The sequence below is a fragment of the Dermacentor albipictus genome, chromosome 1, assembly GCF_038994185.2.
Source record: "Dermacentor albipictus isolate Rhodes 1998 colony chromosome 1, USDA_Dalb.pri_finalv2, whole genome shotgun sequence".
Classification (NCBI taxonomy): Eukaryota; Metazoa; Arthropoda; class Arachnida; order Ixodida; family Ixodidae; genus Dermacentor; species Dermacentor albipictus.
The window spans coordinates 458,867,080-458,894,991 of record NC_091821.1 but is presented as its reverse complement, the minus strand read 5'-3'; the positions used below and the strand labels follow the sequence as shown (position 1 = coordinate 458,894,991).

General features: G+C 45.0%; 1 protein-coding gene across 2 annotated transcripts in view; it reads right to left on the bottom strand.

The window, feature by feature from the left end:
- Nucleotides 1–27,912, bottom strand: part of LOC135902815 (uncharacterized) — a 245,371-nt gene that overhangs the window by 115,205 nt on the left and 102,254 nt on the right. For both annotated transcript variants that reach the window (XM_065433084.2, XM_070532419.1), the window contains one exon: nt 11,174–12,943. In XM_065433084.2, the coding sequence (XP_065289156.1) occupies nt 11,174–11,336 (163 nt within the window). In that variant the 5' untranslated portion in view covers nt 11,337–12,943. The remainder of the gene's footprint in view (nt 1–11,173; nt 12,944–27,912) is intronic.

The window sequence follows — 27,912 nt, the reverse complement described above, 5'->3', positions numbered from 1 at the left end:
ATTTCAAAGGATTACAACTCGTTTCACTCCCCGCTGAGCCTACAATAAAAAAAACATTTGCGCAATAATTGCGGGTAAAAAACAGATCTATATCCAAGTGCGAACAAAATCCCTGCAAGAAGACTCCACAGTGTTGAAGCCTCCACAGTGAAGCCTCCAACAAAGCCTCCACAATGTTGACGGCTACGTATGAAACGGACAGCCCTCAGGGAAAAAAAAATACGCCACGTGACATTGCATACGCACGCATAACGAGTACAGATAATTCAAGCTTCTTAAAGGTAAGACACTGGGAATGATTTCTTAGCAGCTTATCGCTCATGAAAGAGCGGCCGCGCATTCTCCCCCGATGCGTCTCCAGTTTTCGGGGCACATCTTTACCGGCCCTTACCAGATGCAACGCCACAGCTTTTTGCACGTGCGCACGGTGGCCAGCGTACTAAATGACGATGTCTACGTTTGCAACTATCGCTCTCCCTGCTGGGTGAACCCATCGTCACAGTGGTATATAAATTGTACATATATGGAGATTTATCAATATGCGGGGCTCTTCTTTTTTTCTTTTTTTCTCTGAAAGCTGGACCATACGATACCGACAATGCTTTAAATACTGCCTACTATCATTTTCATATGCTTCACACTTATTGCATTGACAACTGATTTATCAGGGATGAAAAATTAGTTGACCAATTAATCATATACTTTTCTGAAATAAGTACGACTAGTGTTACGAACGCTTCTATGAAACTCTTGGCGCCGTATGCACGCAGCTTTACGTTGTTTCTGTTTTTCAATACGAGGTAACGTTTCGACAGGACTGCTCACGGTTCTAGGGAACCTGCCATCCTTCATACAAAATGGAAAATGTGATATACTGTAGGAATAGTTTTGAATAGAATAAGGTTTTCATAACGGACGAAACAACTGTAAACACGAGCCCAGGCAGTATTATTTTGTAGAAATTTTAAAACGTTTGCTTAAACCTGATGATGATAGTGAAATCAGATTTAAGAGATGCTTAGTTAGGGTCACATGAAGTAACTAATGAATAGGCGTATCATTTTTATTGTATCACGAAAGAAAACACCATAGGTTCTTTCTCGAGAACGCTATACTAAAACGTTTCTTTAACGTGCTGGTCAGTGAATGTCCTGTATTCTGCAGTCCGAAGTTCGGTACAATTTCGATTTATTGGCTTGTTAGTAGTCTATAGGTAGATCTTCTGAAATAAGTAATGAATAAACTTTTGCAGCGTTGTTTATTGCTGCCTTTGTACTTTTTTTGGAACCAAGGCGACAGTCAATGTGCTTTAAGTAGTGGTAGCTTCTTGCCTATTATCCATCTTACTATGCATAATTTCACCATGCGTCCTTGTGGTAAACAAGCTTAAAATTTCAGGACCGCAATAGTTAACATAATATTTTACAAAGTTCTAGTGTGAAAGCACAGAGATGCCTTGAAAAGATAAAAGATATGCAAAGGTGCGCTTGCCTTTCTCTTCGTTACTATAGAACACACACTCGTCCTGCAAAAATCCTGTGCATCTTTCGTCATTCGTTTACCCGTAACCTATCACTGGTTAAATTTATAAATTTTTACCATTTTAATTATTCACTTGGTGCAAGCGTTGCAAGTTGGAAATGAAGGCATTCTGCAGGTAGTGAAATCATGCATGCTTAGCAGAATTTCGGAAGCCTAGCCGCCCTTCCTAGATAACATACTCCAACGTCTGCGCGGTTAATCCAATTAAGGTCATCGCGAAATGCTAGGCAGATGCTGTTCGGAAAACTCTTAGCGGAAGGCTGTTGTCTTTGGGGGAGCATTCGAAGATCAGATATCTCGAAAGTAGTGGTAGTCAGTATTCATGCTAAGGACAGATGGCTTCTGTCCCAGATGAATTCTGGGATCGCGACAGGTGTCTCGAAATAAATAGGATTATACTGAATGCCTTAACTGCGTAGGTGGAATTCACAGTTTATGATGCAAAAAATTCCACGTCATCAAAAACTTTACACCAAAAGGCGACAATATAGGCTATATAGTAAATTCGATAATAAAATATACACTTCGAACTGAGAAAAAAATACATCTTATGTAGTCCTTCTATGATATCAATTCCGCCACAAGAGCCCTTCAGGTAATTGCTGCATAGCAATTTTTACAAAATTGCGCTGCGGTCCATATGAGCACCTCGCATCAGATTTAAGACACAATCGCGCCGTAGACCCGTAGCTGTGGATATAGACATCCTTTGGCAGTGGCAGCCGTCAGCCTTGGTTGCCAGGGCAAATTATCGCGCTGACAAAACCACTCGTTCTGAAAACGACAGCGAGAAATGGGCTTGGACGTCACTCTCGAGAGTGGACGCAGACGCCCGACATTGCTCCATAGCATGCGAGTCGTGAACAACCCTTCCGAGCTATATAAAAAAAAATGATTCCGTATGTTGCCGACGAGAGAACATGTCAATTGTGTCCAGCATTCAAACGCTACACGAGTTTTTCTCAGTAAGCGCTGTCTTGCACAGTTGTCGCGTTAAAAACACCGCTCCCAGCGCCAAGGCGGTCCCAGCGCCAAGACAGCCCACGAGCAGCAGCCGTACAACGATCCTGCTTTATTCCTGGCCGAAAAGAGATGCGTGGTTGTGCTGGCCAGTTGGCGATGGTAGTTACAGAGGACAACGACCTCGACCCGTCGTGGCCTCGCTAGACTATGTTCGTCTTAATCAAAGCGTGCCTCAACCCTCTCCTTCCCGCCACGCTCTGTTCACAGTCGACATGGTGATTCTTTTCCTCAAAATGAACTTGTCTTAGCAAACTTCTAGCGGAATTAATCACTAGTCTAATCTAACCTTGCTTGTGCGTGTGCAAAACTTAATTGAAATAGAGAAAAATAACGGAACGGAAATAGGCTGCCGGAGAGTGGGGCCCTTGGTCCACAGCTCCACTGGCGTGGGCTGCTCGCTAGGCCTTATATAGAAGAGCTGTTTTCCGTTCCAGATCGCAGTCTGCGAGTCGCGTATCCCATGATAGCGACAAGTTTGAGGTCAGTGTAAGTGGGGAGGCCAATGTGAGAGGGTGCCTGCCACACTCCCACATGATATACAGGGTGCTTCCGAGAACACTTTCAAAATTTTTTTAAAGGTTGCGTGTGGCAGATATTACAATTTTAGTTCATGAGCTGGCTGCACGAAGACGCGGACATTACTTGCACAACAAATTTGAATGCATACTCGACTAATTAACAAAAAGATCACTAATCAACTTTTTATCTACGTACCCATGGCCCATATTGCAATTTACAAATTCTAGTCGTGGAGTTCGCAAGGCGGATCCACTTGGAACGAATACTCAAGGCGACACCGGTTTCTAGATATTGCGTATTTGTCTGTCCATTGCGGAGAAATGCATTGTTCTTCCAGTTAATTGGTAAAAAGAACGTCGTTTTATGGATTGAAGCAAACAAGTAACTCGAACGCCAATGCATTTCTCCGCAAAGTGTGGCAATAATATCTCCAAACTGGTCTATAGTCCTTAGAATTCACTCAAAGTATCCGCCTTGCGAACTCCACGGCTAGCATTTGTAAATTGCAATGTCCGTCATAAGGTAATTAGTTCAAAAATTAATTAGTTAGTGATTTTAGGTAATTTGGTTAGTCGATTTCGCATTTTACTTTTCTGTGCAAGTAGTGTCTGCCGCTTCGAGTAGACCACCTCAGGAACCTGAATTGAGCTACCTGCCACAGGCAACATTTAAAAAATTTTAAAGTCTTCGCTGAAACACCCTGTATGTATCTCTGTGTGGGTCGATCCCCACACCAGAGGCAAGTGTGTTCTTCATTAATTGATTTAATTACAGGTTTTACATGCCAAAACTACTTTCTGATTGTGAGGCACATTAGTGGGGAACTCCAGAAATTTCGACCCCCTGGGGTTTTTTAACGTGCAACTAAATCTAAGCAAACGGCTGTTGTTGCACTTAGTCGCCATAGAAACGCAGCTTCAGTGGCCGGTATTTGATCCCACGACCTCGTGCTCAGCAGCCCAGCACCATAGCCACTGAGTGAGCAACCACGCCGGGTCAAGTGTGTTAGGGCGATGCCTTGAAAGCAGGTATTTTTAAGATTGTCTTTAGCATTTAGCCTATGAATCAGACTCTAATAAAATACTTGTGCAAGACATCAATGCATGCGACGACTATATATCGCCCAACACAGGCGGTGGAGCACTGGCCGTAACTTTGTCTGTAGCTTGTGAGACGGACGTCGACTATCCTCTGTGATACCTCCCAATTATTTCTTGCTATCTGTTGTTTGCTTGCCGTCCTTCTTCAAGTGTCATATTTCCCCTGACATAGTCTTATACCATCTTTTCTTTTATGCGTCATCAATACCAGGGACGATACTGCTTTTGTTCGTCAAATGGCGGTTTTCGGACAGATGTTGAAAAAAAAAGCATTTCGTTAAGAACTGCTTCACAATAGGCAGCCGCCTTCGTAATAATACGCTCGTGTATCACGAATGACTGGGCGCCTTTCTTATAAACCGCCATTGGGCCAGAACTTCTTTTGTGCCTCACCGGCCTAGACTTGTACAGCCAACTTTATTTTTATCCGACTGCAATAGCTCACGGCAAAAGAAGCCTCGTCCAGCACACAGCATGCCACAGAAAAGTGGGCAGAACAAAAAGCTTGATCAGATTACCAACAAGCAAATTTCCAACCAGACTTTCGGTTGTCGTCGTACGTGCAGAGCCTATCGGCGTCTCCCACCGTCGATCGCAGTGTTCTTCCTTGCGTCACGCAGACGTCAGAAAGGCGGGCTTCCACGATGGCGGGATCCGCATTTTCCGCATTGTGTTTCCTGCTATGCCTGTCACTCGCGGCCGATGTGAGGTTGACAGATGGGACACGCCGCAGCGGCCTTCTCGGTCTGATTAGTGGCTCCGTGCTGTCGCGCTGGTTCTCTGTTTTTGGCAGGTCGCGCCTTTTTTCTTTCGCGTATATGCATTTTTGCTTATTATCCCATGTACTTCATTATTTATGCTTCTTGTTATTTCTCCGTTCCCGGAATGAGTGATGCAATGCGGCATTTGCGGCCGAGCTCATCCTTGGCTTCCACACCACGGCACCGGCTGAATCAGAAGCTTTAAACCTTTTTAATCTGCCGCTTGATAGAAGACAGCACCTATTTGCACCGAGCAGGCTCTCAGTCGTTCAGTCTGCCAGTTGTCAGAATTCCTGCAGTGATTTTCAAGCTCACAGCACAGTATAATTATGCACGGCCTGTGTCTTCGACGCCGCCCTTCACGGTCTTCTTTCAATAATTTTCTATTTGTCTGAGCGCAATATATGTAGCAGGCTCGAGAACTTAGCTCACGTTGACCTCTCTCGCAGCGCTGTGGCCTCTGGGCTTTAAGTGGTAGTTGTTGTCTGTCCCTGTGTGTTGCGCTGGGGAACTCTTTTAATGCAGCATTATACAACCAAACGCTGAACTCGCCTCGTTTTTCTAGAATTAAATTCTACAGTTTCAGATACGACGCAGGCCAAAACAACTCTTCCATACGCAATCTCAATTTCTGCATCGTCATGATAAGTGATTTAAGCCTTACAGCTGCACACATGTTGTCGGATTGACTGTTTCACGTACATTTATTTTTCTCACAGGAGAAACGAGGCAGGGGCTGATCGCATTGATAATCTACTGATGTTCCTGCTCCGCATTAACTGTTTGGCATTAGTGACATGCAAATCAGTGCATGAAACAATTAGGTGGTCAGAAGATGCCACAACGCTATCCGGCTGCTCTAGAAGAGACTTTATATAAATATCAGCTTTAATTAAGGAACATGCGTGCACTTTACATTCATGCACAATTGCTGAAACCGCTGTTCAAGTGGCAGTATTGCAGGTAGTTACCTCTCCTGGAAATTATGATGACATAATATTTTTGTAACACAATAATTTTTACGCTAAATCAAAACTAGGGAGATTGACAATTTACTGGCAATATACCACACGTATCTCATAAGGTTCAAACGAAACATACGCATTTTATGAATAATAATTCTTTCATGTCCTCTTCAAATCTTCCATTTTATTATTTATTTTTGCCGAGTGTAGCATTATTGCTTGCTTCACGTAGTTTGCTCTGGCTTTAAGGATGCGCCCCCATTATTTCTGAGACCCCAGTATGATATCTTATTTTCCTTCTTTTTTGTGTGGGAGAAGTTGTCTCAGATGTACATCAACGCCTTGATGTAATGGATTGACCTGTCTTAAGCATAACGCGTCCTACAAAAGAATAGCATAACTCTTAACAGGTTTTCATGGGCGCCCGGAAAGTTAACGTAGGCATGGGTTAGTCTTTTAAACACGAAGCGTTTGTTTGCCTAGTCGGAGACGAGATCAGGCTCAAGGACGCAGCGATGGCGCTTCAGAAAAAACGTTGGTCGATCCCGAAAGTAGCATTGTCTAAACTAAAAGAAGAAGGTAAACTGCTCAGCTTTAACTAAGCTCTTGCTCGAAAAGCCGCATGATCTGGGCTCACACGTGGTCACTCGCTTTGCTGCGCTTGCCGCCAGGGGTCGGACTCGCTAGGAAAGCACGGCGTGGTCAGGGAGTCGGGGCGCTCAGGCGGGCGCTAGGTGCAAATTTGGGTGTCCAATGCCATCGACAACGGGTCGACCAAAGAGGTCGATCTAGCCACTTGCAAGTACGTCTCGCACTTCAGAGCGCATAGGCTGCTGCTATCTTTGATGGTTACAATCCATGCGGTTGAAGAATCATTTCAGAAAATGAAACAGCGCCTAAGACACAGAGTTTGCCCAGACACACAGCCTCCAAAAGCCATTTGCTAGGCTTTGCACCTGGTCCAATACCTGGCAAAGGAAAATCGAGTTTGTTAAATCCGTCTTCATGTCCTTCTGTAAAAAAAGCTCAGCCTTCTCTTCTTTATTACTTCTTCAATAACCGCGCTGTGTGCAGGGCGTGAGTGCAAATATCTCGGCGTCCTTTTTACTCATAACATGTCCTGGTCTAATCACATTGATTACATTTATAACAAAGCACTAAACAAATTAGCTTACCTCCGTCGTACACTATCCACATATTTGAAAGATACTAAGCTACTGCTATATAAATCGCTAATCCGTCGCGTGATAGACTAGGCATCTGTCGTTTGGAACTCTTATAAACAGTGCGATATTGCAGGCTACAGGCAATTCAGAGAAAATCTGTGAGTTTATATGTCACCGTGATGATCGTGGCTTTTCACCCTCTTCTGCACTTCGTTCCCTGAATTTTTCTTCGCAGTATTCATGTCGCCGCATAGCGTCGTTAGATTTCTTGCACAGCATCTTTAATTCTTCCGTTAGAGTTTCAAAAAACAACAATACGGAGCTCGCGCCAGAGTCATCGAAGCGACGACATCACTACTTGAACTTGATACACTGCTTCGCACGCACTAATATGTTTAAGTTGAACTTTTTGCCTCATTAAAAATCTGGAATTCCATACCTGGGTCTATTCACTCATGCTCACGCCGAAGTTTTGTATCTGTCATCCAGAATGAATAGTCCTATCACATACCCTTCATAGTTTTACCGTACTTTTCTGTGGATAATTTCCCTCTGTTAACCCACTCCTGCTATAGCGCTTATTACGCTGCTTTATGCAAAAATGCGTAAACCATAAATAAGTTTGCGTCGTCTATACCTTCCGTAATTGCTTCACCGAATGACATGGATAATCAAGGATAGATATCGCTTTATATATATGCAATATGAGAGAACGAATTGTCACCTGAATAGCGCGCGATATTCGATGATTTCTTTGAAATAATTTATGTTTCACTAAGCGTTATTATAGCGCCACTGCATACACGTACCAATCCCTCACCAATCCATCAAAATAGGTGTGTGCGACAGTGGCTCACTGTGCATAGAAGCCTCAAATGTGCACCCTTTCAATTTGTAATCGTAACGCGAAAGCGTCGACCGCACTGCAGCACCTTACAACGGCGAGATCAGCGAGACCATTCGCAATTTTCTAGTTCAAACGCCATCTGCGAAGTTATATATTCACTTCAGGAATTCACACTTCCTGCCTTTGTTGTCCGCTAAGGCCTAGCTGTTTCTGCGCACCGGGAGAAACCGCAAGGCAAAGCAACTACAGGTATTTTCGATCATCGCTTCTGCTTCTTTTTGTAGAACAATACCCTGCATGTGCTGTTAAACTTCCTTTCTTTATTATCTCTATTCTCTAGCGCGTGCTAGAAGAAAAGAAGAAAAAATTAAACGCGTATTGCAGATGAAACATTGTAATCTATGCCTATTCTCGCATGGACTTTTCGCAAACGCGAATGCGCCGAAAGGCCTGGCCAGGTGTGTGTCTTTTTGATGCGAACAGCGTAGCAAACGATGTTCGCACGGGAGTGTGCATTGTGCGCTTGCGCAATACGTCGCCAATCTCGCCGCTCCTCGCCGTTATGAGACGCTGATAAGCCGGGCGGTCGACGCTCGCGTGATCCTATTAAAATTAATGCAAGGATGTATACATATAGATAACTACTGTGATGTAGAGGGTAAATCGCGTGTGTTGTTGTTCTCTCTGCATGCTTATACCTCTGTTCACTAAGCTTCCACCGACAGCGATCAGACGTCGCCTCACTGTGTGCGTCCACCTGAACTGGTGGTTACATTTCTGCACAGCTTGTGAACAACGGAGCGCATAAACGCAAATATTGCGTGACATGTATGATGGTACCAATGCGGTGCGTAAACATTCCAGGAGATTATACGTTTCATAAATAAAGAATAACCGCAGGCGCACGCATCGCATTTATTAAATAAATGATTCCAGACAGTTTTGATTTACAGAGATCACAACATGCGCGACGGATCTGCACAATGCTCTTTGCTGAAAAACTTCAGCTTAATTCAATTTCACATATTGAAACATCTGCTTTACCACGAGTTTTGAAAACAGAATTTTATAAGTACAGATTCTTTTAAATTTTAATTATGGGATTTTACTTGCCAAAACCACGTTCTGATAATGAGGCACGCCGTAGTGGAGGACTTCAAAAATTTCGACCACCTCAGGTTCTTTAACGTGCACCTAAATCTCCGTACACGAGTGTTTTCGCTTTTCGCCCCCATGGAAATGCCGTCGCCGTGGCCGGGCTTGGATCCCACGACATCGTTCTCAGCAGCCCAACACCATAGCCACTTAACAACTACGGTGAGTATAGAAGTGCACATTCCATATCGCCGAAATTCTGACATCAAGGTAGCAGTATTATTTTTATTGCAGCAACCACATTCGCATTTATCTCAACTATGGAGAATGTCGAGCCCAAATTACCAATTTGTCGAGCCGTCAGACTACCCTCATGCGTAAGAGCTTCGGTGAAAGTACTCTTTATATATATCCCGGGAAGACGTTTGTCAAGCCCAAAAAATATTTGCGGATGACGAGAGGTGATGAGATCGCCAAAGCATGAGTGAAAGCACCTCAAGGAGATTGGTTCCGCCAGATGTATACCTGTATGGGATCTAAAGAAAAATGCATGAAACGCGCTGCTTTCTGGCCGTGTTTTTCTTCTGTTCGAAGCGTGTTCTGTCCCATCAACATGGAAAGTTGGTATGACACCAACATGTAATGTCGTACAAAGAAACAAAATTACAAAATTCGTTCACGGCAGCACTCCTCCGTTACGACATAAAGTTTTTCTTTTCTTTTATCTCTTTTTTGTTGTGAGAGTAAAGTGAAATCAGAACACCGAATAATCCCCCGGGGACATTAGCAGTTACGCCGTTGATGATGATGATGATGAAAAACTTTATTTATCCCTTTTTAAAGGGAAGGGGGCAGTGGAATAGAGGGTGGGGGGAGAAACTTCTTGAAGTAGGCCTCGTTTATCCTCTCAGCCCACTCCAGGATGACCTCCTGAAGATCGGGCCTCGAGCTGTGCAAGGCAGCCTCTTACTGCTCCTCACTAGATATTAATTGTTTGAGAAAAGGGGGAACGGATTGCTTAGGGCATCCCCACATGATGTGGTTTAAGTCTGCTTGGAGAGAGACACAGAATTTACAAGAGGGAGAAAGGTAAATGGTGGGATGAATGCGGTGGAGGAGGTAAGGGGACGGAAAGGTGCGAGTCTGCAGCTGTCATCACAGAACTTCACACCTACACGGGATTTGTCTATGAGTGGCAGAAAGGTAAATGGTCTAATCGGTAGTGTGAGCAGATGTCGTGTTAGGTAATACGTCGTTGAAAATGACTTAGCAAACAGCACATCGTGTTTTCGAGCGTCTTAAATGAAGTCCGTCGTCACTAGAGCTCTTCCCATTTTGAGGAGATTTCGCATCGAAGCTGTTAAAGGGGATCTGCAATGCTTCGCAGAAAACTTGAGGGGCAATGGCATCATGAACATACGCTATCTCGCGATGTCAAACACTTAAGTCCAAGTGTGGGACGATAATCGTTACCTAAAAGTGTGCAGCGGTATATTTCCATTCGCACAAGATTCCAAATCCTGCTAGAAAACTAGAACAATATGCTCTGCAGCCGTTTTAATTATCTTCTTCGCCAGAAGACAGACAGACAGACAGACAAAGAACTTTAATTTCGCCATAAGACATGTAACGCGAAATGATTTTTACAACAGGAAACACCTGAGGCGCTGGACACTGCATATCTTAGAGCGTTTCCTGCGACTTGCGTCGGAGTCGCGAAACTTCGCTTTGAAACGTATTTATGTCTGGTCATAAAATAAAAGCTAACTCGCGCATAAGTTACTCCAATGATAAACATAAGCGCGTGTTTGTTTTTTCTTAGTCTGTAAACCGTAATTAGCTTGCACACGCCGCGTTGTAGCGCCTTCACGGCATCGGTCAGCGAAAAGTTTCTACAGCTGCAATCGTGAAAGCTCACCGCGATGGTCCAGAAACGCAGCCTTCTTGGAACCGCTGAAGCGGCCGTTAGACCAGGGTGCTGTTGATGAAGCACTGCTAAGAACAGCCAGCACACAAAGCCCTAATGTTTCCTACGAATGGTGCGCGAAAAAGTTATAGAGCTTCGCTGCTCTTATTTTATGTTTTTTTTTCAGCTTTCAATGACGGGGCGGATCTTCTTCTGCCCACTGTAGGAATAACATGTCATTTTCCTTACCTGTTGGCTTAGGCGGCCGCAGTGCGTTTCCCAGCCTAGGAGGTGTGGGCCTTGTGCTAGACGTCCATGCCATGCCGGCCATATCGGTAGTAGCGGTAGTCGTCCGGGCAGTGTACGGCCCACCGCCGATCTCGTTGATTGTGCCGTTGAGCGCTGTACGCATGGCCAGCAAAGGTTCCTAGGCGTAGCGCCATGCTCCCATTCCGGCGTCACGCCTCGTGCCTTTTTGAGACTTGTCTTACTGAACTGGGCTCCGCTGTCTAGGGTATTGGCTGTTCACTTTCGTCTACGCTCTTGCAGTTACCTCGGACGTTCCAACGCTCCTTCACTCATAAAAAGAAGTCAGTTCGTCTTAGCAGTCACTCACAAGGCGAAGTCTCTCGCTGCACAGCACTTTTTCACAACACGATACAAATATTATTCTTTCAGAGAACGCCTGCTGGCTTCTCTGACGGCTCCTCGTAAATTAGAGGGGTACCCCTCAGCCAAGTGATTACAGTGAAATCAGTTTTACAGAACTAGCCGTTATGTAGCATATGGTATGTATCCCATATGAACTGACATGATTTACGCCTTCGAAAGTTTTTGCCATGTTTTCGGCGAGGAAGAGCATGGTAGGACATACCGCGGTGCGATTTATACTTGTGGGACAACGAAACATTCCTTCAGTGAGATGAGCTCTATTGGAAGTAAGTTCAATTTTCTCCTGGCTGGCAGGAAAATTCCCGCGTATAAGCCAGTTATAAGATGGCTCTGCGAACGTCTGCATCAATGCCATGATTCAAGGCCATTTCCACGAGCCTTACCGCCCTGACAAACCGCAGCTAAAAAAAAAAATGCTATCGCTTTCGTTCACTTCTCGCTTGCCACTACAGCATTGTGAGGCGACAACAGAATGGCTCGTGAGCGTACTTCAAGTATGTGACTTCGAAGAGGCAATACGCGACGAAATCGAGATATAAAGCCAAACACGCCAAATCGACTTAACGTACTTCGCTGCAGGAAAGACTTGCATCTTCCGTCAAAAGAAGAATTAATGAACGATGTCGTTCTTCTGCAAGTATACATTGCTTCACTGCAGTTAAAACCATTTACCATTGAACTGTTCGGCGAATGAAATGGTTCATATCGACATGCACAGTATAATTTCACGAAAAAACTCTGAATTAAAACGTTTTGTTAGGCTGTTTATAGTACAGCTTCTCAAAATGCACTGCCGCATTGATCTATTGTCACGGTAGAGCTGAGTATGCAAGCAAAATTAATAACATGAAACCCTTAGCCATTGTAAGTTCCTTCTAGAACAGTAAAATCCAGCCAGAAGTCATTCTGTGACTGTTCCTAGCGGTCTAGCGTCTTAATATAAAGTTTTTGAAACCACACAGCTCCTCGCTCTGGCCCCAGAAGGTTCCTCCAAAGGAAAACTATTTTCGTTTTGTGTGTTTCGTATCCCTCACGTAAAAATCGTTCAAGTTAGGCTTTTAACGCGTTCTCGATACAGCAACCACAACATGAAAAAAAAATAGGAGGAAAGTTAACGGCCAAAGGGACCCGACGTATTTTTGCTGGCTCAAACCAATATCGGATTCCGTCAGAGCTGTCCTGACTGCATATCGTATATTTACTGCAACGGAACAGTGGTTCAAGCGTGCGAATTGCCTTCCGTCCTACTCCTTGCGAGTCTAAGCTGCTGCAGTGACGAAGGCTTTCGTGGCGACAGAAATCTTTCAAGGCGCCAGTCTTTAATATTCCATGCCAGCTGTCGGAGACCTGCAAAGTGCATATAAGGAAATGTCAAAATAATCAGTCTTCTACTACAATCAATAAGTGAACATTTTTTTTTGGTCACTACAAATCTGCATAGTAAAATGCGACAGTCATGCAGAGTACATTTCCCGAATAAATTGCTCAACAAGTGATAAAAAACACAGAGAGAAAGAAACAAGGTGTCAAGCGCTTTATTTCAAAACACTACTAGCATTTAGGCTTCAACAGATTGTACAGAAATCGCTCGGAATCATTTTAGGAGACGCGTGCTCCGCTATTACTGAACAATTTCGACGCATGACCTGACAGATCACATAACAAAGATATTAGGCCCATTCGGCCCCACCTAACATTTCTTCGTTTGGCTGGTATTGTAAGCAAGATCTTATACGCCAGTTTCCTAACGATAAGTAATGCCTGCTACTGGGGTCATGTTTACCCAAAGAAAGCAAATAGCCAACATGTGCAATATATTGCTCGTAACTAATGCACCGGTGGCGGCTACGCACCGATGCTATTAACATAAGTATAAGGATGTATGAAGAACTCACAGAGAGAAAAAGAATCGGGATATGCATAGTTTCCTGAAAGAGACACGCAGCCGCTCCAAGGGCAGAAAAGAAAAAGCGCAAGGACAAGACGAAATGCGACCAGTTCTGCCAGCCACATCTCAATGAGAGGAGCTGCAGCACGCAGTGCACCAAGTGTTTTATCCTCAGCGCAAAATACCATGTGTTCAAAGTTCACCACTCATTGTAGCGTTTGTGCAAGCACACAAGCTCAAGAACGTCCGTAAATAGCCGACCAAGCAACTGATCAATCATACAATCAGTTACTCAGCATTATTGACAGCTACGGAATACGCTACTTGAACTTGCGACACTGTCCAAACAAACAAAGATGGCTACGACGTCCAAGTTCACGGCGGCTCTTTCGCTTGGTGCTGTGGCCACGTTTCTGATTCGTGCCGTCGAATACAGGTGTTTCGTGAAAGCCAGGAGAGTCCTTGCTGTCGATCACCTTATTTCGGTTGGTCTCAAGAATTTGAGCGTCTAAATCGCGAAAATAGTTGCGCTGTACGTGCGAACATCCGGCCTACCCAGAGAGCCACGTCAGAATTTTTTCAAGTCAATAAGCCTTTCAAGTGAGCCGGAGGATAAAAAAGCAGGTGTTTGCGGGTAGTGGGCCTACTGAATGGTGCAAGCACTCGTTCGATGGGTTGCTCCACTGCTACAGGCACGATACTTGACTGTTTACGGCCTTCATAGGCAGCTCCACACCGACCACGACTAGTGTTGCAGTATCTCCCATACAGCATCCCGGAATATATAGGCAGTAACGTCTGTCGTGCTTTCAGAAGCTTTGTACGGATATTCTGCACTGACAGAACGAGGCTGAAGAACGGCAATGTTACCTGGTCTGTGTGTCTTGGTATAAAACCAAATGCGAGTTCCGTTTCTGAATCAGGGTGCACCTTCTTTATATAGTTAGTTGATACGTGCAATGAGGTCGTCTGCGTCCGAAGACTCGCCCTTGTTCGTGCTCGCAGTACGCAGCGTTCGAAGTAGGGCCCGGTCTTGGGAATACTAGCAGACACCTTCTACCCGCAGAAATTTTCAAACTTGGTGAAACGTGGAAAGCGAATAACAAGAAATTGTACGAAATTAACTTTCTTACGACAAGTTTCCAAAAGTGTATCAATGGTATTCTCTGGGCAGTGTCAATTGTATCAGTACACATGCATGAGATAGAAGCGAATTCAACTATTTGTAATGAAAGTTAACTGTGTGCACAGGGCCGGAAAGCGAACTATAGCGGCGCTGTGCGCAAGTCGAACGCTGGAAAGCTAGAACAAGCGCTATTTTCAGTTGCTTCTAAAGTTCTTGCAAGCAAATAAACTAGGAACTCACAGCGTTGAATGAGGAAATGGCGCCTCCGGGTTGTGCCGTTAAACTAAACCATGTTGTGAAAACGGTATGTCGCTTCGCGGCATAACATGTTTGATGACCAACTTCAGGCTTACCGAGGCAGTTATCATTCGTGCTACCGTGTGTGCAGACAAAAGTACATTACTGAGAACATTCCTGCTGCTTAAAACATTATTAACACTCATGCTGGGGCCGAAAACTATACACAAACAAAATCTAAATGAAGCTTAAGCTTACATCACCTAATTTATCAAAGCGCCTGCCGAATACGGTATATGCTCCGCAAATAAACAAAAAGAAAGCATTTGTCTATTCTACGGGAATAACGAAGGCGCCACAATTCGATATCACCTTTTCGTAATGCGGAAGTTTCTTATAAAAGTCGCTCTCCGATGCGCGCTGACTGCTTTTTTCTATAAACGACGAAATCACACATTGCTCTCTTTCCTCCGTGATGGAACGCATAATAGTACACAGGACATGTCTTTCCAAATGCGTACTTTTTCTTCATTCTCGTGCTTGTGCGCTACGGTATCCTCAGGGTTTGAGAACTACGAGGCATTCAGCGCATGCCGTAACAGGATATCCTAAAATCGGTTTAAACCTGAACCTGGATCGGCTGTTTCCAGGCGCGGCCGCTAGGTAGCCTGCATTTTTCCATGGAGTCGCCATTAGGGTAACCAGAGCGTATTGTCTTGATCGGCCTAAAATTGAGCGTCGCAAGGTCGGCCAACTCTCCCGATGGCTGTCCTTTGTCAAGATGAGCGCGCTTCTTGAGTGAACGTGATTTGGCCACACACGCCCACTCTGTAGAGAATGGAGTGGCTTCGGGTCAGTCTGGCCCCGGCCATAGCTCGCACCCATATCCGGACCCTGAGATGTCCCAACTGTCCAGCGACGGACAACAACAAGGAAACCTTCCGAGGAATTCCTCACCTACTGCATGGAGGTGTTATTTTTGGCCGTCCGAACGCCACTGTCGTCAGAAGCGCCCGGGATTCTGATATAGCCCCCAACCTGTGCATATCGTGTAGACGCATTTCAACTTGTTTGCATCATCATGGTGACGGTGTTCGTCGTAGTCTCATGATTAGTGCGGCGAAGACCCACTTCTCCCGGTCGTGGTCTTATGAGCATCAAGTGACCTTGCATCGTTGACAGGTGCAAGCTTTTTTAGCGTACCTAACAACCTTTTGATCAGTGTGCGATATATCTATATGGTACACTTCACGACCCTTTTATATTCAGCAAGTGCAACCACGAATCATTTGAAGCACAAATATTGATGAAACTATGAACTATTCAAAATACGTTGCGACTAAAGAGCATGGAAAAGGTATTTGAACTTTCCAGATGTAAAATGCACAGAGAAGTAAGTAGGATAAAAGAAACGAACGACTTTCCTTCACGGATACTTTTTAAACTGCAAACTGTTTTCCATATCTATGAAGCTGAATGACAAGCGGAGTTTATTACGGAGCACAACATAGTGAACTTCCTCTGATTCGTTAATCAACCTGCTTTTACAATAATGCTGTGCAGACATGAATTCTCATAATGCCTCTTCATTTGTCCAGCGCAGTCTAATAACGTTATTACGCCATCAATAACTGTGCACAACCCCCGAGATTTTTTGCAGCTGTCAGGTAATCCGCACTTCATTGTTAACGTGACTCCTACAAGCACTTTTGATTGCTCAAGAAACAGCAACCTCCTTAAACAGACAGTAAACAGAAAAAAACAGAGTTAGTCTAGACGAATAAAACATTCTTTCAAAAGTCTGATTCGGTTAATGTCGGTCTAGTACGTTTATTACTAGAAATAAAAAAAATCCAGGTCAAAGTTTCTTTGGTTAAGTTTGCACCTGAAATACCAGCGCCTCTTCGTCGTTGTGAGGTCACGCATTTCGGAGCATACTTTTGTAATTTGGCTGTTCTGACTGATTAACGAATTCTTTATTCTTGCTAAGATTACTGTTTAGCTTTTCATGAGTACGTTGCAGTTGCGCTTTACAAAAAAATGAATAAGAATATTTAGGGCCCGAGGCAACGCCGTAAAAATTTATGGAGTCATGCCGACCTGGCGAGTGAACTTGAGGGTGGTGTCGACATCCCTCTTTCGTGCTTGCGCAATTGCACGCTTATCAAGATTCTGCTCACATAAATAGTGGAGCTCTTTATTTTTTGCAAGCAGGCAATTTACGAGTACAACTAAAGTACTTTTTTCTTTTTGGCGGACATTAGTGCTCAAAAGGCACCTGCTTTCTTTTGCGAAGCATGAAACTGCGTCGTTTTACTTTCGCAACTACGTGCTCTCAAAGGACAAGTGCGTTCGATTGATCTCTCAGGAACAGTTGCTATTTAGAGTGCCTTCGCATTTCTGCGAGAATATGAAGAATTATTTGGACGTTGCTGCAAAATCATAAAAGCCTCCTACACACAAAAAAAAACGTACTCATGTCCGTCAGAAGATTTATTTCCACTAAGAAAATCTAACGCACTCGAGCTAAGTGACTATCAATGCATCAATGCGTGCATAATCCTTTTTTATATGATTTGAATGTGCCATTTCGAGCTCTCGCGCCGGCCTAATTACAAGCGGTGTGATTCGGGCCAGGACATCGTAGTTCGGACACTGGTGTCACTCAAAGGATCGCCTGCCTACGCCGCCGGGGCACTTAAAACATGGTAGCTGGCCTGCGCTATAACGGGGCGTCGCACTAAGCTACCTAAGCGGAACCACGCCGTTGTCCGTATCTGCCGCCGAGAGTTGCCTGTTGGCCAGATAAGGTCGAGAGTTCGAAAAAACAAGACGCAGGTTTATTTTACGTAATTACACAACTGCCACCAGGTATGGGAGCGCACTCTACGTGCGCGAAGCAATTTACTGTTGCCTGTTCCCAAGAAGAAACGTAAAGCACCCCGTAGATACATTGAAGAATCGTATGCAACCTAGTCCACTTCTCCGGAAGATTTCTAGCGGCAACGGTTCTTCTTAACTGCCGACACTGTGCGTGCACCTTTGCGCACGCGTTTTACGCCAGAAATGTGGGATCACCTGACGCACGTGGGAAAGTTTCTGATGGGAGAAACCGCTAGCACGCATTCGCACACGTTTTACAAGGGGTACCTTGATCCATGCCACCTGAAACTGCATCAAGCCACATTGAAGGCCATTATGATGCAGCGTAACGTGAGAGTTGCAACATTTCAGGACGTGAAAGACCTTGTTTTTTTGTCGCGGCAAGAGGGTGAGCCACAGAGGACGCTCTTGCCGAGGTCGTTAAGCTTCTCCAAATTGCGCTGGCAATTCCGGTCGCTTCTTTCACTCCACGGAGATCATTGTCGTGCCTACAAAGAGGGTTGTCTGCGTTTCACAATGGGACAAGCTAGACTCAACCATAGCGCCTTGCTGCAATGCCACAAAGAGCTTGTTGGACAAGTGGACTTACATCATCTTGCGAACGACTTAAGCAAGCGAACAACTGTCAGAGAGATCACATATTATGTTGCAGGTTAACCAGTGCAGTAGCCGCATCTGAAACACTGCTTGACACTACATGCCTGCTTGACCAATGTGTTTGTTTGCTTGAGACTCTTCGTCCGAACACTATTTAGTGCATTGTCTTGTTAATGAGCGTTTGACCTGGAATCCTGCGACCCCAGGCTTTCTTTCCATCTAATAAAAAGAAGAAACTTCAAGTGGGCGAGTGGAGAACTACTTCACAAGCATAGGGGCATGGGTTATACCCTCATAACTTCGCAGCTGACGCAAGCATCTTGTTTTATTTTTTTTCAAATTTGTGCTCGGCTGTGTATGTGCCATGGTACTGGCGATGAACCCACGGTTACGCTCGCACGGTGAAGAACACACAACGACGGACACATGGTGATAGACATACGCCATGAAAAGTACCTCTTAAAATTAACTACTGGCAATTGTCGGCGTAAACAAAAAATTTGCTGGGGCTTAGCTCGGCTACACCAAGATATACGTAGCGAAAGCTAAGGCATAGCATGGTTAGCCTTGGGTAATCTCGATTTCAAGTCCAGGTTACTTTGGTTGTCTACCTATGTTGCGGCGTTTAGCCGGTCATTCGGCGTGCTGTTCGTCTGTTTCCTGGGCGATTCGTTTCCTCTTCATCTCGCTCCAATATCGATTCCAGGCCTCCTCCTACTTATCAGAATTGTCGCCGTCCATACTGCCGCCTGAACTGGGGTTGCGGCGCACGCGAGCTCTCCTTTTTCAATCCTCCGACAGGTTATCAAGCATGCGACGCAGCTGGCGAAGCGAGCGGAGGTGAGCGCAACGACAAGGAACGCGCTGAGATGTCATACCAAACGGCGGCGGGGAAAGGCGCGGCGCTGCGAGGTGGCGAAACACTTGTGGCTTGGGGCTACTAGTGGCGCATGCGCAATAGTGACTAGGGAGCGAGAAAGAGAGAAATATCTGCAGCGAGGCGCGTTGTGACTTCATGTGCCTCCTCGGAACACCGCCACGGCGAAATCGCATGTTCGCGGCCAGTAAAGCTTTCGCTTTAAAAACTGCGCGATTACGCTCCGTTTCCCCGGAGATTGTCACAGCCTGCTCCCTGGAGGGGGGCAGGCTGTGATGGATGCGGAGGCAGGCTGGATGCGCCTGGAGCGTCCACATAATTGCTATCGCAATAAAAACGCGTGAAATTGTTCGTGCATGCAAAACAGGCGGAGTGCATCAGCGATATTCTCTAGATAATCTTGCTTTATAAATATAATAAAACTGTGCTATTGTTAAACGTTGTAAGTGCTCAAATTACGCAAATGAGCTATCGAAATTTGCCACTGTTCCCTAGGCGGTATGAGGTTGTATCCAACACTAAGGATGATGAAAGCTCTAGAGTTCACTCCACGAGTTCCGCATATAAATGAATCTGTGCGACGCCATGCACTTGAATATTTTGATTCAACGAATTCTTGCGCCACAACCTTCAACTAACTCTCGCGGATGACTCCCGATTTTATACATCTATAGTACACACTGTGTTTCGCTTCGTATCCTAACACTTATGAGGGCCCAGCGACATTGGTGTCGTGGAGAGCGCTATGCGTTTGCGTGTATGCATGAGTGTGTATTTTATTGCGAGAGCTCAATGCTTGGCTCGTTGTGCGTCATCAGAAAGCCGTGGCAGAAAAACGGCACGCAAATTACGTCATCTTCGTCTATCTAATTGAAAGGCGGCCACGGTGAGGATTAGATCCGCTGCTCCACCGCCACTGCTGCCGCTCCATAGCCGAGCGCGCTAACCAGTGTACGATCGTTGCAACAGGTGACAGTGAACAATATCTTAGAAGGTATGCACGTGGTTAGGCTCCGCCTAGTGGGCAATTCACTAAATGACGCTGTGGCACGTCCATGTTTGTCGTAGGAAACTTCAATCAGCCCACACCTTCAAGGCCAACGTTCCTCGGAGCCATGCGTGCCGATCTGAACTTAAGACTCGACTTTCCAATAGATGCAGTCACCACCTAGCCAGGCAGCGGAATCAACTTGACGGTGAAGAGCATGCCAAGTCGCAGTGCAAAAAGTAGGGCGCGCATCCACGTACTACTCCAATCAAGAGGCAACGCTGCTGTCGATCAACTTGGACCCCCTAGACGCTGTCGCTATAGACCAACGAATAAGGTTCAAAGCGCTTCAAGTACCCGTCGGACGACGACTACGACATCCCCCAGTGTATGAGGTGGACTTCGCCTATGAACTCGATCAACACCATGATGCCGCTCGGCAAAGTGGTGGCATCGTGCTGAAAAGTGGTGTCATCGAGAAGGAACACTACTCAACGCAATGTGCGTGAAGTACTACTTTAATGAAAATCCTGCGAATAAAACTCGGCTAGAGATCGCAATATGGCCGGTATGTGGCCTTGCGTTGTTGGGACCTCATAAGCAGCAACATTATACTCGCAAACACAACGCAGCAGCATTAAACTAAGCAACATTTCACCGCAACACTGAACTCAGCGACAAGTAATGCTCTCACATTTGCACATGATATGAATAGCTTAGGTGCCCCATAGATTTTTTTCCCTTTAGGTATTTCTTCAAACATAGCCTGAGATGAGCGTGAGACGAAACACGAATAGTACATTACGGAGTCTCGGCCCCCTTTACGCAATTTTTACGCAATTTTACGCAACAGAGCAATTTTGTACGAATGTGTTTTCGTATGTCGAGCACATTAGGCGTCGGCACATATATGGCGACGACCGTGTCCAGCGGAAGTCCAAAGCATCGGCGGATCAATGGCACCGACTGCAATTCACTCAAAAAGTAAAAGACAGCGCCTGTGGTCGTAGTAGTAGTTGTAGTCGTAGTAGCTCCTTGCTCTAACTACGCGCTTGTTTCTTCTCGCATCGGGATTCTCCCCAATGCATTAATTTTGTTTAACTAAATTCTGTGCATCCAAACGCGAGGCTTACAATGACGTGTATTTCCTTCTGCAACGCCGGAGGTTTTGCAGTGTTTATCATTATGCGCGGCAAATGTCACAACTTTAATCACGTGCAAAGTTCACGTTTATGCACTACAGCCGGCAAGTCATGCCGAAATTCAAACGCCAAATCAGGCAGATGCACAGCGTGAGACGTCGACACAGCATGCCACGGCGATGGAGGCAATGCCCAGGGGAGAATGGTGATGGCACGTGCATGAACGGGGACATATACAAAGCACATTGTAGAACACATTTACCGAATTAGCACGTCTTTTGTAGCAGTGTCGCAGACCAATTCTTGAGGCAAGGAAAGCTTCGCTTCAAGATACATGGCGTATAGGGTCACGTCGACAACTCCAGCACTGTGACAGCATTATGATGCTTCTCTGGCAAAACAGTTCGGTGAAAGCCCACAAGGTGGAGGAAGGTTCATGACAGGGAAAGAAAAGGTCTCGTCTACCCGAGTGTAGCGCGAAGTTAAAGGAGTACCGAGTCGGGCTTCTCTGAAAGTAGCGCTCCTTGCTACAATCGAGGCATATTAAAGTTGTTGCTTTTGATGCAGTGTTTTCAGAGCCCAAATGTCAAAAACATGTGTCCTCACCGAAGCCTTGCTGGGTTACCAAAAGGTGAAACCGAACGGCCACAAATGGGGCGTTTACAAGGTTGCGAAGACGTTACGGTTTTCACACGGAAGGATTGTTCACTAAGTGAATGAGGCTTGCGTATAGAAACTGGCACGCTCTGCAACCCGTATAACCACGCCAATTTAGTCGTTATTCTTGTTTGGCATTCACTAAAGGGACATTAAAGTTAAACATAGGTTATATGGTATTAGCTTATTACCTGCACCACCGGCTCCCTTTGCGGGGATTCGCCAGACAACGTTAAAACTCGGACTCCAATGTACTAACAGCACAAAAAGAAGGACATATGCCTTAGTCTACTTTTTCAGAGCACCCTTAGCCCATGCACGGTTTTTCTGTTATACGCCGCCCCAAACGCCCCACTCATTCCTTCCGGTATCGTAATATATAGTTTTAGAATAGCGTTGTCGCCTTACATGCGTTAAACGTAATTACCTTTGCTGGACGTTACGCTGTACATTATTTCAAGGTTATTAGTTCGCCGTACCGGAACGCAAACGGAAGGAACACGTCGTAAAACAGGACGCCGTCTGGTGCCTCGTGCCAGGCCTATCCAATCCAAGAATATCCGTTAGGAACAATCCTGTTGTTGCTATGCCAACGCGTCTCGTTAGGCGTACGGGCACCGGAATCGCAGAAAGATTTCAGAACTTGGACGCGCTATGGACTCATAACTAACGTGTCAGGTGAGTTTAGAGACAGCGAAAGCTCGTTTCAATAGAAGCTCGTTTCAATAGGAGCAGCCATCACGAGAATTCAGGCTGAAGCGGGAGCCATGGGTGCCGCCATGTTTGACAACGCTTTTTCTTAGCGTACATAAACATTCGAACGTTAAGATCGCCAAATAACGTACGTTATCATACGAACGTAAACCGCAGAAAGCCAATAACGTTCAGAGCATGCGCCGTGATAAGAACGCCATTGCTTTACGTTCTTCGTACCATAATGCAAATGCAAGGGCTCGCTACGACAATCCTATCGTGGTGACAAGTGTCAGCAGGCCCAGCGAGGAACCGGTCCGCATAGCGATTGTGCACCGTCGCATCCGAAGCAGCCTCTGCAAGATGACAAAGCATTCGGCAGTGGCCGCTCTCCGTATACTGCGTAGCTGGTTGCGAGAAGCGAGACGCGTCTTCTTTTCGGCGCAACACTTCTCCGCTTCCTGCTTTATTACATATATCTTTTCTACGCTGTTTTGCAAGTTTTCCCTCGCCGGACTGACCAGGAAGTGATTGTCGGCTGAGGAAAGGCATCATACGTTCGTTTGTTGCCTCTTATTACTTGCCCGACTGAGATTGCAAGCAGGCCCGGCAGATGAAACAGTGCGGCGAGCACGTTGCTTCCGTGCTTTTTATGCATGCAATGCCTTTGTTTACCCCAGAGAAAGGCTGCGAGATGATTACGCAATCAAACTATGCTTTCACGCTTTAAGCGTGATTGCCTCGGTTTTTTTTAGGAAGCGACGTGGCCATAAATGATGGCAGCTTAACACTCCCGAACTCAGCGCGCTTTGCTGAACCTAAGAAAAAACTTTGCTTCAGGAGAACTTGTTTGGTCGGCATCCAGCGAACTAATCTTGTGGGGGTTCTTCCATCGAAAAAAAATTTACCATCTATCATTTAGGCTGCGCACCTTTTTAATGAACATGATTAAATATTGGTAAATTAAAAAAATAATCAAGCACCTATATTTTAGCCCTTTGACTCACTGTTATTTGAGTAACCATGTGATACATTTTAAAAATTCCACGTATTAAAATTTCGGAAGCGGACAAAATTGTGGTATTATACATCGTTCGAAAATATGCCACCAACTTTTGAGTATTAGTAGTGCAAACCCTATGGAACCATTGCAGCATCTTCACGCAATACACAAACTCATAAATCACATGTCTTTACTATAGAGATTGTAATCGGTGCAATTTAGCGAAGCACGATATCAGTTTGAGGTGAACGTTTACGGATGTGTAATCTTGGAGCGAAATGTTTTTTTCACCTAACTGAATTGCGGAAATCTTTTCTGAAATTGGGTTGACAGGAATTCTACTTCCAGCCATTCATGTAATTGAGCTTTCTCCCGCAAGTAGTTTAATAGTTCCAGTGGTTTTCTCGTAAAGACATGTTTTTTGTGTTCTACATCCACTTGAACGGGGAACTTGCAGTCGATCCCGAGCGAAATCTTCCTCTTCGGTGCAATGCGCCTCTTACGTTACTACACTGTACCGACAGAGATGGGCCATACGCCACTTTCATTTTCGTGGAAGCTCCACCGCGTTGCTTGCAGTGTTGTAGTTATCAAATGCTCGCGTTGTAGGCCACAAATAGAGCCATCATAAAATGTTGACAATAACAAACACACAAGTTCGCTGCGCTAAGGATTTAATGCTCTAGGCAATATACGACAGCGAAATCATTACAATGTGATTACAACTGTTTTACAACACAGCATTCAGCATGCGATAATGGAAGCACTACATCAAATACAAGACCTGCAACATTTATCTATTTACTTATCAATTTATTTGCTTACTTCTTTACTCTATCTACATTTAGTCTGGCGACAATACTCAAGAGAGGGTCTTTACGAAATCCGCATTGAAATATCCCTTGAATGCTCAAAACATTCAACGTTAGGACGAATGAAACAAGATGCCATACGCGCATGCGCCAAGGGAAAAAAATCAAAAGTGTAGCGAACATAAAAATGTGCTGTCATGAATAATAACAACAAAGATGAAAAAAGAAAACAAAATACCGAAAGACATGCTACAACGCACATCAGGCAGGTACCAAGGATATTTTTTCGAGGCCCAGCCCAAGGCAACTTTTCCATCAAATTGAGTGTGTGTGTGTGGGGGGGGGGGGGGAGGGGGCTAGCTTTACTAGCACAAACGTGAATAATGCCTACCATTCGCCATAAAGACTCGTAAACTTTCGAAGGACAAATAAAATAAGGTGTATATCACAGGTACGCCTGTGAGATAAAGCTCGCGTTTACTTGACTCTATAGCAACCACAACAAGATGACACGTGCAGGAAGGAAGCGCAGGAAGAAGACTGCCAAGAACAAGTAAACAATCAAAAGTCGAAAATAAATATCTCTAGTAGCGTTTGTTGAATGAGGTCTGGAAGAATGCTAAAGAAATATATATTTGTGGAACAATCACAGTTATTTTGAATCCCTCATTTACTGCTTTATCAAGTGCCAAAACCAACTCGTATTGTTATTTGAAAAAATGCGTAACTATGCGTGGTCACCAGTCCCGTACAACCACACAGAGCGCCGGGCGCTACGGTTCTAGACGTACTGCACCCACCGCGGAAAGTTAAAAAAACACCCACCTAAGCACAGCATTGAAGTGGCTACGTCAGGCTCAACTGATAACTGTAGAAGCGTCAATCAAAACACATGTAATCATTCCCCACTTCAGGCGGCGTTTTCTCTACTTCTTTCTTTAAATAAAAATGATGTTGATCCATAAATATTTTCACAACCAACGATTATATTTGTCAAGTTTCGCTCTTCCTTCCTATTTGGCTGTTGCCTTGGCTCTTTCTCTTAGTACATTCCTTGATTTCTGAGCTCCTTGCGACTTTTGTTCCCAGTTACCAATTTCCGCGGAAAGTGCTGTACAATTAAGCAAAAACCACACAAGATGACGGGTGACATTCATACTGTTTATGAATTTAACGGTTACTGCAAATTTTTGATGATGGATACTGTTTCGTATTATTTTATTTTCACGTTATGAACCCACATCGCAGGCATATAGTGCCGAATTTCTGCCAGCGTCGTGGCAAAACTTCACTCGAGCAAGTAATGAGGCAACTGGCGTTTTCTCCACCTGCAACTTGTTCCAGATGCATACATACCAGCTGGCTACGAACTGAATCCCTTTCCTGGTGCCTAGATGAGTCTAAACAAAGAAGGTTGAACTAACAACAGCAATGCGCGTGACTGTTGCAGTAGACGGTGACAACTGAACGCACCTCAGGTTAATCGCACGGGCACGGAATCGATGAGAAAACTGACTTTCATACCCCAGGAGATTCCTATAACTACCACCCTCCAAAAGGAGTCAAAAAGGCAACAAAATATTGACCACCGAATAGCTGCCAAGTCTCAAGGTTGATCTGGCAGCGCTTTATAAATATGTGCGAGGAGTGGTGCCGTGGTCAGGGGGGTGAGAGGTGTGCCACTTAATTCCAAAGGGGAGGGAGGGGCGGGGGCCCGGACCACCCCGGGCTCCTCCTTAGGCACGTGCCTGACACACATCTGTAAAGGTATGTGAAAAACAAAACAAAATTGAAAGCTTAATGAAGACTAAGACTTGCAAAGTATTGTATAAACACTGCATAAGGTCATCAGCGAAAAGACTACCGCCGCGCTTCACGAGTGCATTTGATAACTTGTCCCTTAGAAATCCCTTGGAACGGACGAATTGGCTAGAAAATTTTGTGTCTTTATTGAACCATTTGTTTCTGCCACACATAGATAGGAGCGACTACGCGGAAATTTGCATCGATGCGAACACCGTCCCGATAAATTTGATTTAGCAGCAAGAAACAGCAAATTCTGGCGTCCAGGCGCGAGGGTGCCCAGAGATAAGGAAGGTTTCACAGCCGAAAGAAAGTGTATTTGCGTCGACGCAAGGAAAACACTGATGGAGCTAAACTTTATATAGCTCGGCTTTACGGTTGCAACAAGACGCACCGCTTTCGAAAGAATGAAAAAGGCAGTTCGCTTTCGTTTACCGCTTTACATTTCTTCTGGTTTACGTACACTTTTCCGTTTCCTCCGGTTGCGCAGTCCAGCTTTCTTTTTTTTTTCTTCTTCATAACGGCTGGAGCTCGACTCTGCTCAATCTCGCTGTGAAGATATACAAAAAGGAAAGTTCTTGGAAATCTTTTCAAACAACATTCCGGCAGGGCTGATCTGAAACGGCGAGGTCGAGTGCGACACCGCAAACCTTTCAGCCAAGGTGGCCGTCTATTTCGAGCTATAACTCGGCGGGTATCTTTATCCCAGCGTCAAACTGGTTTTGGAGGTCGAACTGAGCCTGGCATGTGACGCGTCTACCACAAAAAAAGGCAGTATATTTTTTCTAGCTTTGTACAAGTGGAAGAACGTGGCGTTTCTTCCCGTTCTTGCTAATGCACGTGTCTTAACAGCTTCGTTCGGAAGTGGTGACAACTTTCTTTTCTTCGTAGTCGTTTTTTTTTTCTTTCTAACTGTTCGATGAAACGTAAAAGCTTTCATCCATCTGACAGCGGCACAACCTTTCTAAGGAAACGCGCGCGGCTTTCTAAAAAAGATTCGTAGTTGAAGCAAAAATGTGTCCTCGGACAAGGGCGAGTTATTTTTATTTAACTGTGAAGCTTACTGTGGAGCCCAAACTGGTTTCCTTTGTAGCCTTATGCCGCTGTCGGAGAGATGACATGTAATTCTTTTTTTTTTCAAGAAACGTCTTCCACCTTTATGATTTCCGCAAAACTGATTTCTCTAGTAATCTGCAGGTATTCGCACACCTCCCGCATTGCAGGCTCGTTTTTTTGCGCTCACTTGTTGCAAAAATACGCATACGTTTTTACCTTCGACGACCTCAAAGCGCTGCGCAGCAATTCACGACATGCTCGTGCTGCAAAATTTGCGCAGACGGACCAGATCACAGCCGCTAATACCGTACTGGTATTTGCTGAGCTTCCTGCTGGAAAGACTTGAATCTAGCAACGTTTCTAAGAAGGAACTAGGTAGTCACGCCAGGACAAGTATTTCCAGCCTTCATCGTTTGCTTGGTTGATGTGATTTTAAGTTACAAATGTTCTTGTTATTGTTTTTGAGTTTAATGGCGCATAAGCAACAAAGGCCATCATGCGCCAATAGCAAGGTATAATGCAGGAAAAAGCTGGGTAACCTCAAAAGGTCCTTT